Source organism: Panthera leo, chromosome D1 (assembly GCF_018350215.1).
Source record: "Panthera leo isolate Ple1 chromosome D1, P.leo_Ple1_pat1.1, whole genome shotgun sequence".
NCBI classification, from domain to species: Eukaryota; Metazoa; Chordata; class Mammalia; order Carnivora; family Felidae; genus Panthera; species Panthera leo.
In genome coordinates, this window is record NC_056688.1 from 53,956,386 (window position 1) to 53,974,313 (window position 17,928).

The following is a 17,928-nucleotide window of genomic DNA, read 5'->3' on the forward strand; positions in this document are numbered from 1 at the left end:
TAATTCACTCTAGAATAACTCAACAGTAGTTTGTGAATATAGCCTAGCGTAATGGGAAATGGGGAGGATCAAGAGATCCTCCTGATCCCAAAGGATCAGTAAGCTTTGTCTGAAAAAAAAATGGGCCAGATAGTAAATAGTTTAGGCTTGGCAGACCACATAAGGTGTTTTTGTTCGTTTGTTTTACCACCTTGAAAAATATAAAAACTCTTCCTAGCTTCGGGCTATGCAAAAATTAGTCACAGGCTGGGGATTTGGCCCTCAAGGTAGAATTTGCCAATTCCTGATCTAGAGTCTGATGACTTGGTTGGAGGCCCACCTGCATAAATGAGTGGCTCTGTGGCATTCTTCAAGTCACTTGATTCTTCTAGTGAGTACAATAAGAGGATAATGTAAGTAACTGTACCAATGCACTATGTTGTAAGAAACATGCAATAATAAAAAAATGCTAGGTTGTTAGTAGCAGAGGCATTGTAGCCAGACAGATCTGAGTTTAATTCTACCACCTATCACTTGTGTGACTTTGGACAAGTTATACATCTCTCTGTGCCTCAGGGGTCTGAAAGTAATGGCTACAAAGCTCTTGGCACAAGTAGCTGCTGTCACTGTTTTGGTGCATACTTAAAGGAAATCATAATTTGGTATTATCCCTCACCCACTGTGAATCCAGCCTTGATGTTCAAGGACTCTTACAAGGAATGTCTTAACATTTATATTCAAAAACCTTAAATAACCAGGTATGAGGTATAAGGGCCACTTTCCTTGTCCGAGTGAGGAAACTAGGCTGTACATTATCTTATATATCTGCCTCTTCAAAGATGTCTTGGTCATGAATAGACACTTTTCTAAAGAAGACATCCAGATGGCCAACACGCACATGAAAAGATGCTCAACGTCACCCCTCATCAGGGAAATACAAATCAAAACCACACTGAGATACCACCTCACGCCAGTCAGAGTGGCTAAAATGAACAAATCAGGAGACTATAGATGCTGGCAAGAATGTGGAGAAACGGGAACCCTCTTGCACCGTTGGTGGGAATGCAAACTGGTGCAGCCGCTCTGGACAACAATGTGGCGGTTCCTCAAAAAATTAAAAATAGATCTACCCTATGACCCAGCAATAGCACTGCTAGGAATTTACCCAAGGGATACAGGAGTGCTGATGCATAGGGGTACTTGTACCCCAGTGTTTATAGCAGCACTCTCAACAATAGCCAAATTATGGAAAGAGCCTAAATGTCCATCAACTGACGAATGGATAAAGAAGATGTGGTTAATAAATACAATGGAATACTACTTGGCAATGAGAAAGAATGAAATCTGGCCATTTGTAACAACGTGGATGGAACTGGAGAGTATTATGCTAAGTGAAATAAGTCAGGCAGAGAAAGACAGATATATGTTTTCACTCATGTGGATCCTAAGAAACTTAACGGAAGTCCATGGGGGAGGGAAAGGGGGGGTGGGAAAGTTACAGAGAGGGAAGGAGGCAAACCATAACAGACTCTTAAATCCTGGGAACAAACTGAGGGTTGATGGGGAGTGGGGGAGAGAGGAAAGTGGATGATGGGCATTGAGGAGGGCACCTGTTGGGATGAGCATTGGGTGTTGTATGGAAACCAATTGACAACAAATTATATTTAATATATTAAAAAAAAGATGTCTTGGTCAGTGGCGGTAGCTTTAAGAGAGAATCATCAGACTGAAGGGAAAAGGAAAGAGGTTAATGAATACAAAATAATTTGGTAGTGTACACCTCCCCACATTTCACTGATTTTCAGTAGACCTTGTCTACTACAAGGTCGTGCTCAGACTGTCCTTGGCTGTCCTATTAGCTAGTTTGGGATGGGATTTGCATCATCATCCTCAGACTTGGTCATCTAATTATTCCTTGAACACGTATGTGCTGGGGATAAAAATGGATTAATCATCATTTCTGCTTTTAAGAAATCCAATACAGTGGAGGAAATGAGTGCATAAACAGATACAGGGCAGTAGGGTGAACACTAGATAGAGACATGTACAGAGTCCATATGTGTGTACCTAGCCCACAAGAAAATCAGCTCTACTTTTTTATTTAAAAGATTTCTCAGATGAGGGAGTGAATTAGGAGTTAACTTAGAGGAGTGATTAGGCCATTCTAAGCTAAGGGGACAAGTGTGGAGAGTGCTATGTCAATTCATTGTGGCCAAGCCACATTTAATCAAGCGGAGGATATGAGATTGGAGAGGAAGGGGCTAGATCATGGAAGACAGTTTATGCCGTGCTTGGGAATATGGACTTTATAGGCAATGAAGGATTCCAAGCTGGGATGTGACATGGTCAGACTTGCATTTTAGAAGCCTGCTTCATTTTAGAGGTGAGAGAGAGCAGATTGATATTCATACCGTCTGCACGAATTCCCTGTTCCAGTGCAAAAAGCTGCTTTGCATCATATGATCTCAAGACCAGAGGCATTTTAGGTAGAATAATAGTACAGAGTTGAGTTTTAATACAGCTCGACCTTGAAGTAACAATAAGATTTAGTAGATTTTTTTTTTCTCGAGGAGTTGGTTGACCAAATATTGATAAAAATAAAACAAAATATCTACTTATTCTCTAGGTTTGGAATTGAAACTTCTTGATCCCAACAAAATTCCCAAGGCCTCAATGACAAGTGGTTTGGTTCAGCAGTTCCAACACACAGTCCTTCCCTCAGTGACTCCCTTGGCCACCCTCATCTGCACTCTGATTGCCATGTTGGTAAGAATTCACCCACAGTACTCGTTTCTTGAGTTTTCTCTGCTTTTCTTTTGTGTGGCTGGTTAATTTCATCTTTCAGGTTTTTTCCAACTATAGGACAAATACCATAGCTGTCATCCTGCTGCAGACTGAGGTATTTCAGAGCAATTCTTAGAGTAATTTTGAGCACCTTAAGGAAAGATTACTAGTAAGACCTCTGAGAGAGAGATCCTTGCTGTGGCTGTTAGATCATTTGTTCATGATCTGATGGGAAAAAAAGAAAAGCCCAGAGAGGAAGGGCCAAGGACTGCACTGTGGAGAAGGAAAATGTGTGTAGTGGGAACATCCAGGTTTCTGTTGTTGTTTTCATCCGTGGCTAACTGGTCAAAAATCCCAAGTTGCCTGGACTGCATGGATATTTTGTCTTGATGACGACAATGAGTTAAGAGAGTCAACAGTGGCTCTTTGAGTGTCAAACATTGAAACTAACATGACTCAGATGGTGTTAGAGACTTCATTCATAGCTGTTTTTGTTTGTGATCATGGTGCTCTCAATTTCATGATATGATTTTAATGGCATTCAGTATAAATAACTCAATTCTACTTTAATTATACTCAGCTTTAATTTTGGTTTCTAAAAGACCAAACCTATTAAGATACCTGACCCCGCGTAGTTAAGTGGCAGTGCTGATGGGTAATTAAGTTCTGCTGGCCTACTTGTTCCCATGTTCTAACTGCCTAAAACTTTCTAAAACGTCAGCCTCGGGGCGCCTGGGTGGCGCAGTCGGTTAAGCGTCCGACTTCAGCCAGGTCACGATCTCACGGTCCGTGAGTTCGAGCCCCGCGTCAGGCTCTGGGCTGATGGCTCAGAGCCTGGAGCCTGTTTCCGATTCTGTGTCTCCCTCTCTCTCTGTCCCTCCCCCGTTCATGCTCTGTCTCTCTCTGTCCCAAAAATAAATAAACGTTGAAAAAAATTTAAAAAAAAAAAAAAAAAAACGTCAGCCTCGTAAGCTGCGTATGGAAGCCCCTAGTTTTATTATAAATTACAATCCAGCCCACACAGCTAGGTATGTATTTATTAATATGGTAAAATCTAATTTATTATTAGCCTCAAAATGTTTTTGAACTTTTGTAGTTTGACCTGATATCAGTCATTCATTATTAATTCTGATGAACAGAATTAATTTTTTTTAAGTTTATTTATTTATTTGAGAGAGACCGTGAGCAGGGGAGGGACAGAGAGAGAAGGAGACAGAGAATCCTAAATAGGCTCCTTGCACAGAGCCCCCCCAACACAGGGCTCAGAGTCATGAAACTGCAAGATCATGACCAGGGCCAAAGTAAAGAGTCAGACATTCAACTGACTGAACCACCCAGGTGCCCTAAACAGAATTATTAATGAGTTAAATATGTATTTCCAAAGCCTTCTTTTCTGAGTAGGTTTTTAGTTTTTGTTGTTGTTTTGTTTTGTTTTGTTTTTGAGAGGGAGTGTGCATGAGCCAGGGAGGGTCAGAGGGAGAGAGAGAATCCCAAGTAGTCTCTGTGCTGTGAGCACACAGCCCGACTCAGGGCTTGATTTCACAACCATGAGATCATGACCTGAGCTGAAATCAGGAGTCAGACATTTAACTGACTGAGCCATCCAGGTGCCCCCTGTGTAGTTTTTTATAACTTCTGGTGGAGTGTTCACATGGTGATGAATTAACCCAGTGTAAGGGAGAATAGTCTAAGATGTACTGGTTTGCAGAGATGATATAAATTGTATTCGCCTGAACAATGTTTCTGTAAAGCCTATTTTGAGTGATACTGAAGTTTTATCTTTGCCTGTTGTTTCTAGCCCTCTATTTTCTGTCTTTGGTTTAAACCCCAAGGGCCCAGAGGCTTTCTGCGATGTCTGATTCTTTGTGCCTTGAGCTCCTTCCTATTTGGGTGGCACGTCCATGAAAAAGCCATACTCCTTGCAGTTCTCCCAATGAGGTAAGCACATAACTCAGTCAGCCGGCATTTCTGGCAGATTTCGTAATGAGCCTGTTGTTTTCCATTTGACATGTTCAGTGGGATAGGCAAAGGCAAAGATTTATAGATTTATACTAGGCAAAGGAATAGATTTATACTAGGACAGGACAGGGATGCTTAACTTGGGATCGCTGGGCCTGGGAATATGCACACACAGTTACTGCTGTTTTTTGTTAAGGGTACTACAGCAATTAAGAACCATGATACAAGGTGTTAGATCTGGATATTGAATGGCAGCATGGTATAGAAAAGCATAGGCTTTGGCGTCACCTCATTGGCGAAAATAAGATTTCATGGTTTCTTGTTAAGTGTTGTTAGAGTAATGATTGAGTCCATTATGGAGTAAAATTTAATATTTGTACAGAACTTCACGTTTTGCAGAACTCTTGTTGAGGTGGTTTTTGGTGGGGAGAAGAGGGGTTTGGTTGGGTTTTTTTCTTTTTGCATTTTTTTTTCTTTTGAGCCTCACAGCAACCTTTAAGGTAATTAGGATAAATGGATATCATCCCGTCTTAACATCTACAGAAACTGGGCTCAGAGAGTCTAAATGACTTATCCAAAGCCACACAGCTAGCAAGTAGCACAGTTAGGACTTAAACCTGAATGTTATGATGCTGGTTCCTATGATCTTTTCACTGTACCATGCTAAAAAATTAAAAATTAAAAAAAAAATTAAATGCAGTAGTGTCCATTTTGCATATAATTAAATCCCGATAGATAGATGATATTAGAATTAGCCTTTTTTTTCCTTGAGATTTTTCTTAAATCTTGAGAGAAATCATTAAGCTCTGAAGGAAGCTTAAGCAAATTTGTCACGTCAGTATATGGCTTGTCTGGATTCATTCAGCAACGTAGAGTTTCCAAATTAAGAAATAGAACAAAACTTCTAATGTCTTTAATTAGAAGTCATACTAAACACCATCAGGCATGGGGCACTGCCCAAGAGGAGAGCTCCAGGTCTGGAAATTAAACTCCCAAGTCCTGTCTCCCTGGCTACTAGGGACTCCCTGCTCCCTGGGACTAGGCAGCTCCTAGTCCCACCATGTCCCTTTCTGTGAGGAAGGCAGTTACTCAGGGAAGCAAGACTCTTTTTCAATACTCCCCAATTCAGTGTGGTACATTCTTCCATCAGTTGCTTAAATTTTCCCACGAAATTAATATTCTCAATTACATTGGACTTGTAGCAAAGATCAGTATGTTAGCTTATGCATAAGCCAGTGCTAGAAATAATAGATGCCGTTTATTCAAGCTGTCTGCTGCAAGTGTAAGTTTCAGTTGTTGTTTTAAGGAATTATTATAAGAATTTTTATTTTTAGCCTTCTTTCTGTGGGAAAAGCAGGAGATGCTTCAATTTTTCTGATTCTGACCACAACGGGACATTATTCCCTCTTCCCTCTGCTCTTCACTGCACCAGGTAAACAGCTTTTTATTTTAGAGAGAGAGATTTGATTGCCATGCCTTTTTCATCAGGGCCTAGAGATCAATATATCTCATTTAAATGACCTTAAAATCTCTTGGAAGGAGAGAGCTCCTCCATGCTCTTAAATAAAACCTCTAATTTGTTCCTAATCCTCAGTATCTTTAGATGTCACAAAGATGCATCATTAAGCTCAAAAAGCATTGCTAACACTATATAGCTGTGCCAGTGTGCTTATTATATTGCCTTGAGTATCATATATCTTTCTCTGATCAACTGAATTATCATCTGTATTTTTTTTTTCTTTTAACAGAACTTCCCACTAAAATCTTACTCATGTTACTATTTACCACCTATAGTATTTCCTCACTGAAGACTCTATTCAGGTAATCCAAAAGAGTACATTTAAAATTATGTTTGCTGTTGTGAAATGTTTATTCCTAAATGGTCCGTTAAGCCTTTAAAAAATATTTTTTTTCAATGTTTATTTTTGAGAGAGAGAGTGCACGAGCAGGGGAGGCACAGAGAGAGAGGAGGACAGAGGATGTGAAGCAGGCTCCACACTAACAGCTGAGAGCCCAATGCGGGGTTCGAACTTACAAACCATGAGATCATGACCTGAGCCCAAAAAGCTGCCAGAATTTTTTTAGGGACGAATTACCCATAATCACATCACTCTGACATGACAACATAGTTCATGTCTTTAACTGAAGGACTGTTTGAGGAGGGACTACCTAACTTAAATTAAAACCTTATATGAAAACTTAATATTAGAATGTAAAATATGCATTGTGAGTAAAGCCACATAAATATAGATGCATAAAGCTAATATATGTGTAGGGGCGCCTGGGTGGCTCAGTCAGTTAAGCGTCTGACTCTTGGTTTTGGCTCAGGTAATGATCTCATGGTTCAGGGATTTGAGCCCCACATTGGGCTCCACACTGACATGCGGAATCTGCCTGGGATTCTCTATCTCCCTCTCTCTCTGCCCCTCCCCTGCTTGCTCTCTCTGTCTCTCAAAATAAATAAATAAACTTCAAAAAATATTTTTAAAAAATTTTTTTAATGTTTATTTTTGAGAGAGAGAGAGAGGGGGGGAGTGCCAGCGGGGGAGGGGCGCAGAGAGAGAGAGAGAGAGAGAGAGAGAGAGGGAGAGAGAGGGAGGGAGACACAGAAACCGAAGCAGACTTCAGGGCCTGAGCTGTCAGCACAGAGCCTGACGTGGGGCTTAAACCCATGAGCTGTGAGATCACTACCTGAGCCGAAGTCAGACGCTCAACCCACTGAGCCACCCAGGCGCCCCTACTTCAAAAAATATTTTTAAATAAATATATGTAAAAATTCTTGTTATAGAATTATGGGTAGAATTTTTTCTCTTCTAAACTTAATATAATGTTATCCATATAATTTTTTTAAAGCTCCTTTATGATTCATATCTGATTATGTCCATAAGCCTCATATACTCAATTATATTACAACTCAGTTCTCACCATATGACCCAGCAATTCCACTGTTAGTATATACCCAAAAGAACTGAAAAGAGGAACTCAAACAGATACTTGTACACAGTGTCCATTGCAGCTTTATTCACTGTGCCAAAAGGTGGGAACAGCCCAAGTGTCCATCAGCAAATGAATGGCTAAACAAAAGGTGGTGTATACATACAGTGGAGTACTGATCACTCAGAAAGAGGAAGGAAGTTCTGATGTGTGCTACAACATGGATGAACCTTGAAAACATGGGCTAAGTGAACTAAGCCAGACACAGAAGGACAAATACTATATAAATGCTGTAGAACAGGCAAATTCATAGAGACAAAAAGTAAATTAGAGGTTACAGAGTAGAGGTTCGGGAGGAGGAATGGGGAGTGATTATTGCTTGATGTTTCCAGAGATTCTGTTGGGGTGATGAAAATGTTTTGAAAGTGGATAGTGATGTTGGTAGCATAACACTATCAATACACTTACTGGGACTGAATGGCATACTTAAAAATGGTTCAATAGCAAGTTGTATGTTATTTTACCAAAACAAAAGCGTCTTGAAAACCATCAATTACCTATTGTGTAGCATTTTTTTACATCAGCGTCACAGCATCCAGCTCCCTTTCCTCCCCCAGATGCAGAGCTGGTTCTCTCAGCAGCTTCACTGAGGCGACAGCATGGGTAGATGACGATTGGGTAAATCTGGATTGTTGAGCTAGTGCAGCGGTATATCATTCTCCATTTTTTCTAAATGTGAAATTGAATGACCTCTTTTGACAATGGCTTTGGCTATCATTCACATCAGGACGGTGCAGGTGGGAAGCTTCAGCTGAGAGATGTTTGCTAAACCAGGATAACTTGTTTAAAATGAGACTTTTCTCTCCTTTTGTCTTCAGAAAAGAAAAACCTCTTTTTAATTGGTTGGAAACTTTCTACCTCCTTGGCTTGGGGCCTCTGGAAGTCTTCTGTGAATTTGTATTCCCTTTCACCTCCTGGAAGCTGAAGTACCCCTTTATCCCTTTGTTACTGACCTCAGTGTATTGTGCAGCCGGCATCACATATGCTTGGTTCAAACTGTATGTTTCAGTGTTGTCTGACCCTCCTTCCAGCAAGACAAAGAAACAATGAATAAAGGAACTGCTTGGATGTCTTCCAAGCAATTATTTCATGGGAAATTAATCAGAACTTGAAGAAAGTTGCTGGTGGCATGAACCATTCATTTCAGTAGTTCTGTTTGGAAGACCATTCTTCTAAACTTGGCCTTGCCCAGCCTAGCGACGTGATTGTCACCATGGTGAGAAGCCACTTATCCTCCCTAAGCAATGAAGCACATTTGAAACAAATCTCGCCTTGCCCTGTTCAAGTCATCTGAGATGATTCAGACTGCTGTGCTTGCTCACAGCAAGCAGGGAGTCTACCAACAACATGATTATTTGTAGCCTGTGATGACCATTGTCAGGCTATAAAGCATAATTAGAATCATGTGCTAAGGGAAATAGAAATAAAATGCTGTTTTGTATTTCTGAACAAGAATGTTCTGGATCATTATCCGCTCCTATATTTTCCTACTGGCGTGTGCACACAAGCAGGTGATGTTCTGTCCCCATTCTATACACCTTGTTCCAAGAGGTGGTTTTTGTTGTTGGTTTTCTTTCTTTCTTTCTTTCTTTTTTTTTTTTTTTTTTTTTGAAATTATACAATAACAATACTCACAAAGCCAGGGGGTGAATACTTAATGAACTGGTTTGGCCTGTCAGCATATCAACGCTTGCGTTGAGTTAAGGACATCTTGTACAGTTCATTTATTCTAACAGCAAGCTCTGCAGTTTTGATAAGGCTGCCACTTCTTAAACTTTCGTCATATGAACAAACTTAAGTGGTTTTTGCAGCCTGGCCATGTCCTCTCCCTTCTAGAAGAGTCCTTCACACACACTTTTTATCCACGACCCCAGTTTGCCGAATATCTGCTGCACAAATTCAGCCAGCGTTTATCCAGCCAACACCAGGACCTTTCACACATTTTATTTACCCCTTATCCTCTAAGAAGATCAGAGTCCAAGTCAATGGCATCCTGCGATGCTAATCCAGCTATCCCATCCCTTGAATCCACTCAACTTTCTGGAGACATCTTTTGAGTCCATTGCAGAGATAAAGATGGAGATTTTGCCAAAGGGGGAGAGAAGCATAGCCCCTCCAGCCTATTTTCCTCACCACAGTCCCCTTCACACTTTGTGTTCCAGCTGTCCTAACAACTGCAAATTGCCAGTGTGCCATGCTGCTTTGTGCCTCTGCTCCCTTTCATCCATTCTGCTTCCTGTCTCTCGGCTGACTTTCCTACCCTGTCATGTGATTGTACGTACTTCATCAAAATTAAACTTAACTGCTACCCTATGTATGAATATGCAGGTAGTACGGTGTAGTGATTAAGAATAGGAGCCCCAGAGTCACACAGCCTGATCTTAAATCCTGCCTCCATCATTTTTTTATCTGCAGCCAGGTTATGTAGCCATCCTTTGCCTCAATCTCCTTGTCTCTAAAATGATTACAAAAAATTTAGAATGCTGCCTGACACATGAATGTGCAATAAATATCACTTGATATTTTTATGAATCCTTTCCTCTGCCTCAACCTTCTCTCCCCATGCCCCAGAACTGAGTACCCTCACCATGTGTGAGCTCCCATGCTGGGGAGTCTACATCTAATATTAATTCGTTTATCTTCTTTCCCCAGGAGGTACTAGCAGTTTGAGAGCAGAGACCACACTTGTCTTAATAGCCCCAGTTTTTGGCACAGTTGAATGAATGAAGCACACCGCACAGGCCATAAATCTAAGTGTTTACTAATACCAGCATTAATGCAAGAGATTAAGTGTAGTTCACATCTTGGCCAATTGATGTGCAAGCAAAAAAAAAAAAAAAAAGGAAAGAAATTAGAAGTTGAATTTGGATGCACATCAACAAGGCCAAATTTAATCGTACTTTGTAGATTGTTCTGTGATGGCAGAACTGGAAGAGCCTATGTGGTGCAGAGATTTCCAGAATGTTCCGAAGAGCATGGGATGTTCCTGGGAGTTGCCTCAGAGGCTCTGGGCCCTGTCCCATCTTCCACCAAAGCAAATATGCTTTAATCTATTTCATATATTGGACTTTGCATAAATTTTTGTTTGACAAAGAGTTCAAAGTCCAAATACAGTTTCTTTAAATCAATTCAACCTCAAGGGGCACCTGGTAGCTCAGTTGGTGGAGCCTCCAACTCTTGATTTTGGCTCAGGTCATGGTCTCCCAGTTCATGGGATTGATTGAGCCCCATGGCAGTGTCCTCACTGACAGCGCAGAGCCTGCTTGGGATTTTCTCTCTCTCCTCTCTGCTCCTTCCCCTGCTTGTGCTCTCTCAAAAGAAATAAACATTTAAAAAATAAAATAAAGCAACCTCTTACGTTACCAGGAGGGAAACTGCTCCAGAGACAGGAATATCTTGTTGGTGCCACACAGTCTCGAACCCACACTCCTGCCTATGGCCCAGGATTCTCCCAAGTACCATACTTCGTATTCATATATTTAAACTTTGCAAGATGTGGCTGGCTTTCAATAACAAATTTCTAGGTTTCAGCAGTTCCTAAGTAAACCAAAGTGCTGTTCAAAATGTTTTGAAATCTAGAAGTAAGTAAAGTCAAGAACAAGCTAAGGTTGCCGTCAAAATTTAAATAGGGTATATAAATAACTCCTTTTTTACCTGCTGTTTAATTTATATGCAGTGTGCCAAGCTTTAAGAAGATAAAAGAAAAGAAAGATGGGAGGGACTTGGTACTGTTGCTCCCAGTATCTTTACCCAAGCAGGGGGGTAGAGCCAGAACCAGCAGGGAGCTACCGGGAAGATGCACTGCCTTTCCAGCCTGAAACTGCTATGGTGTCCTTGTTAATCACCTCCACCTGAAGCTACTCTTTCTGAAGGAAGCACTTCAGTGTCAGCGAACTGCCCCCTACATACAGTCTATGTGGCTGTTATGCAGCTAATGGAGCAGGAAAGCATTCCAATAAAATATGGCCTTTGAAAAACTACTCTTGAGTAGTTTGATGAAATTACATTTCCGTCATGATTGTGGTAAAAAGCAAATCTTTTGACCCCTCTACCTCATTTCTGGTGCTCCAAAGAAACAGACTACTGTGCTGATGGCAGCTGAGATTAGAGCAAACCTATAAACCTCAAAAACTTGAGTCAGTACAGCCGTTACTATCTCACAATGAAGTCCCATATTCAGCATGCCCGTTTAATAGAAAGATCGATAAATGTACCAATTTTTCTGTTTTGGTCCCAGGAGTCAGAAATAAAAACAATAGGGGCACCTGGGTGGCTCAGTCAGTTAAGTGTCTTGACTTTGGCTCAGGTCATGATCTCATGGTTCGTGAGTTTGAGCCCCACATTAGGCTCCATTCTGACAGTGTGGAGCCTGCTTGGGATTCTCTCTCTCTCCCTCTCTCTCTGCCCCTCCCCCACTCATGCTCACTCTCTCAGAATAAATAAACTATAAAAAATATTTAAAACAAAAAACAATATGCCTATTTCCTATGAAAAGGACAGGACCTGAAATATACCTATGTACAGAATCACAGAACTCTAGAATCCTAGAAAGGCTCTCAGATGATTACTCGGCACATTTTTAACAGTTTTCTTGACAATAAATGGTCAGTGTGGAAGTGTTCACCACTTCATAAAACAGCCCCTCCCATATTCCTTAGGGCATTTAATGCTGAATTAATATTTTTCTTCCTATGACACTTACTAGTTAGTCTCTGGAGGAGTACATAATGAGGCCCTATTCCCATTTATGACAGCCTTTCAAGTGATACACAAAAGGAAAATCCCATATTGTGTCCTCTTTTGTTGAGTGCCAAGTACTCTTCTAGGCATTACCTCTTTTACCCTTCCTAAAACTTTGGAAATCAAATTCATTTATTATTCCTTTAAAAAAAAAAAAATCACAGGAGCACCTGGGTGGCTTAGTCAGTTAAGTGTTCAACTCTTAATTTCGGCTCAGATCATGATCTCACAATTGGTGAGACTGAGTCCTGCGTTGGGCTCTAGGTGGACAGTGAGGAGCCTGCTTGGGATTCTCTCTCCCTCTCTCTCTGCTTCTCCCCCATGCATGTGAATTCTTGTGTTCTCTCTCTCTCGCTCTCTGTCTCTCAAAATAAAAATAAACTTTAAAAAATTACAAAAAACATATTCACTGAATTCCCACTGAGTATTTTGTACTATGCTACGTGCTAGAGATCAAAAGGTAAACAGAGACATATTCCTGCCTTCAAGGAGTTTATATTCTAGTGACTGGAGAGTCCTGAAAGCCAGAAAGAGTGGCATGAGCTGAAGTTGGAGAAGTAGGCAAGGCCCAAGTCATGCAGGGTCTTTTAGGCCATTGTAAAGAAATTAAATTTTATTTTGAGTACAATGAGAACAAAAGGGTTTAAAAATTTCTGAATTGATTTTCATGTACATGGAGCAAAATTCAAAAAGTCCCCAGCCACCCAGTTCCCCTACCAACAGGGCAACCATTGCCATCAATATCTTATATCATTCCAGAGACACCAGACATATCTGTATGTTTATAAACACACAAACGATACCATTCCACACACTGTTATGACCTTGCTTTTTCTTCCTTAATGTATTTTGGAGTTCATTCCATTATAGGTATATATAAAATTCCATCATGCTTTTTTAACAGCTGCATAATATCTGTATCTGTTATCTATTGCTGTGTAACAAACTCTGTGGCTGAAAAAGCACATCTCTTATCTCAAAATTGTAGGTCAGGAATCCAGGCCCAAGCTTATCTGGTTCTCTGCTTTGGGGTCTCTCACAGGCTCCAGTGACACCTTGGAGCTATGTTCTCATCTCAGGGTTTGACTGGGGACAGATCTGTTTTCATGCTCACACAGTTGCTGGCAGAATGCAGTTCTTTGTGGGTTGTAGAACTGATGACCTCAGTTTCTTGCTGACTGTTGGGTTGAGGCTACCCTCAGTTCCTTGCGGTGTAAGCCTCCCCATAAGGTAACTCACAACAGAGCAGCAGACTTCATCAAAGTCAGCAAGGGAGAGAGTCTGCTAGCAAGACAGATGTATGTTATGTGATGTAATCATGGAAGTGACCTCTTGCCACCTTTGCCCCATTCTGTATATTAGAAGGAAGTCCACATGTCCTACCTACACTAAAGGGGAGGGGATTACACTGGGCTTGAGTACCAAGAGGCAGAGATAATTGGGAGCCATTTTCAAGTCTGTCCATTAAGGTATCCATTGTATAGATGGACCATAATTTATTTAACAAGTTTCCTCTCAATGGACCTTTGTTTCCAGTATACTTTACTCTGCACATGCGCTAGGATTGCACATGTTATAGGATTAAATTTCTAGAAGTGGTTTCTGTGTTGAAAGCTATGTGCATTTAAAAATTGGTCGAATATTAGGGGCACCTGGGTGGCTCAGTCAGTGAAGCGTCCGACTTCGGCTCAGGTCATGATCTCAGTGAGTTTGAGCCCCACATCGGGCTCCATGCTGACAGCTTGGAGCCTGTAGCCTGCTTTGGATTCTGTGTCTCCCTCTCTCTGCTCCTCCCCTGCTTGCACTCTGTCTCTCTCTCTCTCTCAAAAAAATAAACATTTAAAAAAATTTTAAGGAAAAAGATTATTAAAAAAAGAAAAAGATTAGATTGACAAATTTTACTACATCAGAAATTTTTTTATTTAAAAAAGTTTTTTTAAGTTTATTAATTTTTAAGAGAGTCAGAGTGTGAGCAAGGTGGGGGGCAGGGTGGGGCCCGCAGAGAGAGACACACACACACAGAATCCAAAGCAGGCTCCAGGGTCTGAGCTGTCAGCACAGAGTCAGATGCAGGGCTCGAACTCACAAACTGCGAGATCATGACCCAAGCTGAATTTGGATGCTTAATCGACTGAGCCACCCAGGCACCCCTACTACATCAGAATTTTAACTTCTGTGACTTCTAGCCTTATAAACAAAGTTACAAGACAGACAACAGATTAAGGAAGAGTATTTTATAACATATATAGGAAAGGATTCATATTACCTCACACAAGAAGTTTCTACAAATCATTTTTAAAAAGACAACTCCAGGGGACATCTGGGTGACTCAGTCCATTAAATGTCCCACTCTTCGTTTCAGCTCAGGTCATGATCTCACGGTTCGTGAAATCGAGCCCTGCATCAGGCTCTATACTGACAGCATGGAGTCTGCTTGAGATTCTCTCGCCCTCTGCCCCTCCCCCCGCTTATTCTCTCTTTCTCTCTCTCTCTCTCTCTCTCTCTCTCTCTCTCTCTCTCTCTCCCTCCCATTCTGTCTCTCAAAAATAAACAAATAAACTTAAAAAAAAAAAAGAAGACAATCCTAGGGGTGCCTGGCTGGCTCAGTTGGTGGAGACTGTGGCTCTTGATCTCAGGTTGTGAGTTCAAGCCCCATGTTGGATGCAGAGAGTGCTTAAAAATAAAATCTTAATAAAAAAGAAAGACAACTCTAAAGAAAATAAGCAAAGTATATGGACAAGCAACGAAACAGAAGGAAACTCAAATGGAAAATAACTATTTTCATTGGATAATAGGGAAATGCAAATTAAAACAACATTGAGCTCCCATTTTTCACCATCAGATTGGCAAAAATTAGTGTCACAATAGAAAACATTGCTACTTTCACACATATTGTGGATGGAAATGGAAATTGGATCAGTCTTTTCATACAGGAATTCGGCAGTATCTAGTAAAATTGAAAATTCATATATTCTGAAACTCTTTTTCTTGGACTTATATAATATCTATACAGAGATAATATATACAGAATGTGTAGACCTTTAAAACCACACACAAAAATTGTTTTATATTATTTATGAATTCATTTATTAACATTAATATGGATACTAATATATATATGGAATTTAGGATCATGGTTGCCTCTAGGAAGGAAGGAAAAAGACTGGGACTTAAGGTTGAGGCCAAGAGGAATTTTAGCTTCGTACTGTATTATTTACATATCTTTGAAGGAGAATATATACAAATGTGTGCATCTGTGTATATACATCAGGAAACCATAAATCTGAAGTAAATACAACAAAATGTTACGATGGTGAGTATATGAGTATTTATTATATTGTTCCTTATACTTGAAGATTTTTAAAACTTTTTCTCAATGTGAAGAAGACTTTTATTTTTCGACATACTTAATTTGAGATGTTTGTAAGATATCCTGGCAGAGATTTCAAGTAGGAGAATAGATGTATCATTTGAGCTCAGAAGAGAGTTTGGGCTAGAGTAAAAAAATGCTAGAATCATCAATATATACATGATAATTAAGGCTAAGGAAGTAGATATGTCACCTAAGGAAAGAGAAGAGATAGTAAAGACAAGAGGACCCAGGACAAGTCTTGAGGAAATCTAACCTTTGCAAGCTGAGAAGAAATAGAGGATGGAAACCGAGAAAATGAAACCAGTGAAGCAAGAGAAAAATTAGGAGTGCATGGTGGCCTGGAAGCTAAAGGAAGAGAGTGTTGAGTATGAAGAGGACAACTGTGTCTAATGCTGCTGAGATGTTGAGTAAAATCAATGAGTGTGATAATATGGAGGTCACTGGTATTCTCGTTAGGGTAATTTAATTGAACGTGAGAGCAGAAGGACATTGTCATGGGTGACCAAGATTTCTTAGACAAAACACACAAAGCACAATCACAAAGAAAGAAAATGGATAAATGTCCCTACATAAAAACAGTAAATTGCATTAGTGTTGAGAGTATCTGTGGAATTACTACAAATCAGCCAGTAAAAAAGATAATCCAATCCAAAAGAAAAGTGAATAAAAGATAAACAATCAACTAATTCACAGAAGAGGAAACTGGAATGGTCAATATTTTGAATGGTCAAAATATTCGTTTTCAATAAATATGAAAAGAGATTCAACTTTACTAATAATCAAGGAATGGCAAAACAATAACGAAATAACATTTCTACCAGTAGATTGGCAAAATCGAAGTTTGACAATGGCAACAGGCAGGGGTTGCCAAGGAAACCAACAAAATCAAGTGGAAAGCTATTAGAACTAGTAAGCATTTAGCAAAATGCTAGACATAAGAATGACATCTTAATCAACGTTTAGAAAAAGTAATCGAATATAAGCTATCATTCCCAATGGTAACAGAAACTATACATACCTAGAGACAAGCTAACAAAAATGTGTAATAGTTTTATGGAGAAAATTATAATGTTTTAATGAGGGATATAAAAAGAAAATTTGAATAAATGGAGACATATATACAATGTCCATGCATGAGAAGGCTCAGCATTTTAAATATATCAATTCTCCTCACATTAGTTTATAAATTCATTACAGTTCTAATCAGTACCCCCAGTGAGATTTTCCAGGGAATTTGACAAGGTGATTTTAAAAATGAGGACAAATGGAAGTGTACAAATAGTAATAATAACCACTAACATTTACTGTGAGCTAGCTTTTGAAAAAATATGTGGGTAACATGCCCCACCAGAAATAAAAGAATATTACAAAGTTGTAGTTATTAATGACCCAGCAATCGCACTATCCGGTATTTATCCAAAGGATACAACAATATAGATTCGAAGGGGCACATGCAGCCCAATGTTTATAGCAGCATTATCAACCATAATTAAACTATGTCGAGAGCCCAATGTCCATCAGCTGATGAATGAATAAAGACAATATGGTATATATACAATGGAATATTACTCAGCCATCAAAAGGAATGAAATCTTGCCATTTGCAACAACGTGGATGGAGCTAGAATGTATCATGTGAAATGAAATGAGTCAATCAGAGAAAGAAATACCATTTGATTTTACCCATACGTGGAATTTAAGAAACAAAACAGATGAACATATGGGAGGGAGGTAGAGAAGAGAAGGAAACAAACCACAAGAGACTCTTAATGATAGAGAACAAACTTGGGTTGACAAAGGGAAGTGGGTGGGAGATGGGCTAGATGAATGATGGGTACTAAGGAGGACACTTGTTGTGATGAGCACTGAGTGTTGTATGTAAGTGATGAATCACTGAATTCTACTCTGAAACAATATTGCATTGTATGTTAACTAAAATTTAAATATAAATAAGTAAATAATAAACAAAGTTGTAGCTATTAGTGTGACAAAGGTACAGTAATTAGCAAAGAAATCTGTAGAATAAAATAAAGTTCAGAAATAGACTATGACTGTTAACCAACCCTTTTGTGGTAATCATTTCACAATATACATGTCTAT

General features: G+C 39.7%; 1 protein-coding gene across 6 annotated transcripts in view; it reads left to right on the forward strand.

Annotated features, from left to right (window-relative positions):
• ALG8 (ALG8 alpha-1,3-glucosyltransferase) overlaps nt 1-17,928 on the forward strand; it is a 40,115-nt gene that overhangs the window by 18,661 nt on the left and 3,526 nt on the right. For 2 of the 6 annotated variants that reach the window (XM_042906220.1, XM_042906225.1), the window contains 5 exons: nt 2,606-2,745; nt 4,562-4,701; nt 6,057-6,154; nt 6,471-6,543; nt 8,535-9,171. In XM_042906220.1, coding sequence (XP_042762154.1) covers nt 2,606-2,745; nt 4,562-4,701; nt 6,057-6,154; nt 6,471-6,543; nt 8,535-8,766 — 683 coding nt within the window. In that variant the 3' untranslated portion in view covers nt 8,767-9,171. Of the gene's footprint in view, nt 1-2,605; nt 2,746-4,561; nt 4,702-6,056; nt 6,155-6,470; nt 6,544-8,273; nt 8,451-8,534; nt 9,172-11,392; nt 11,550-17,928 lie in introns of those variants that run through there. The other 4 variants (XM_042906222.1, XM_042906223.1, XM_042906224.1 and 1 more) reach the window with 4 other exon arrangements.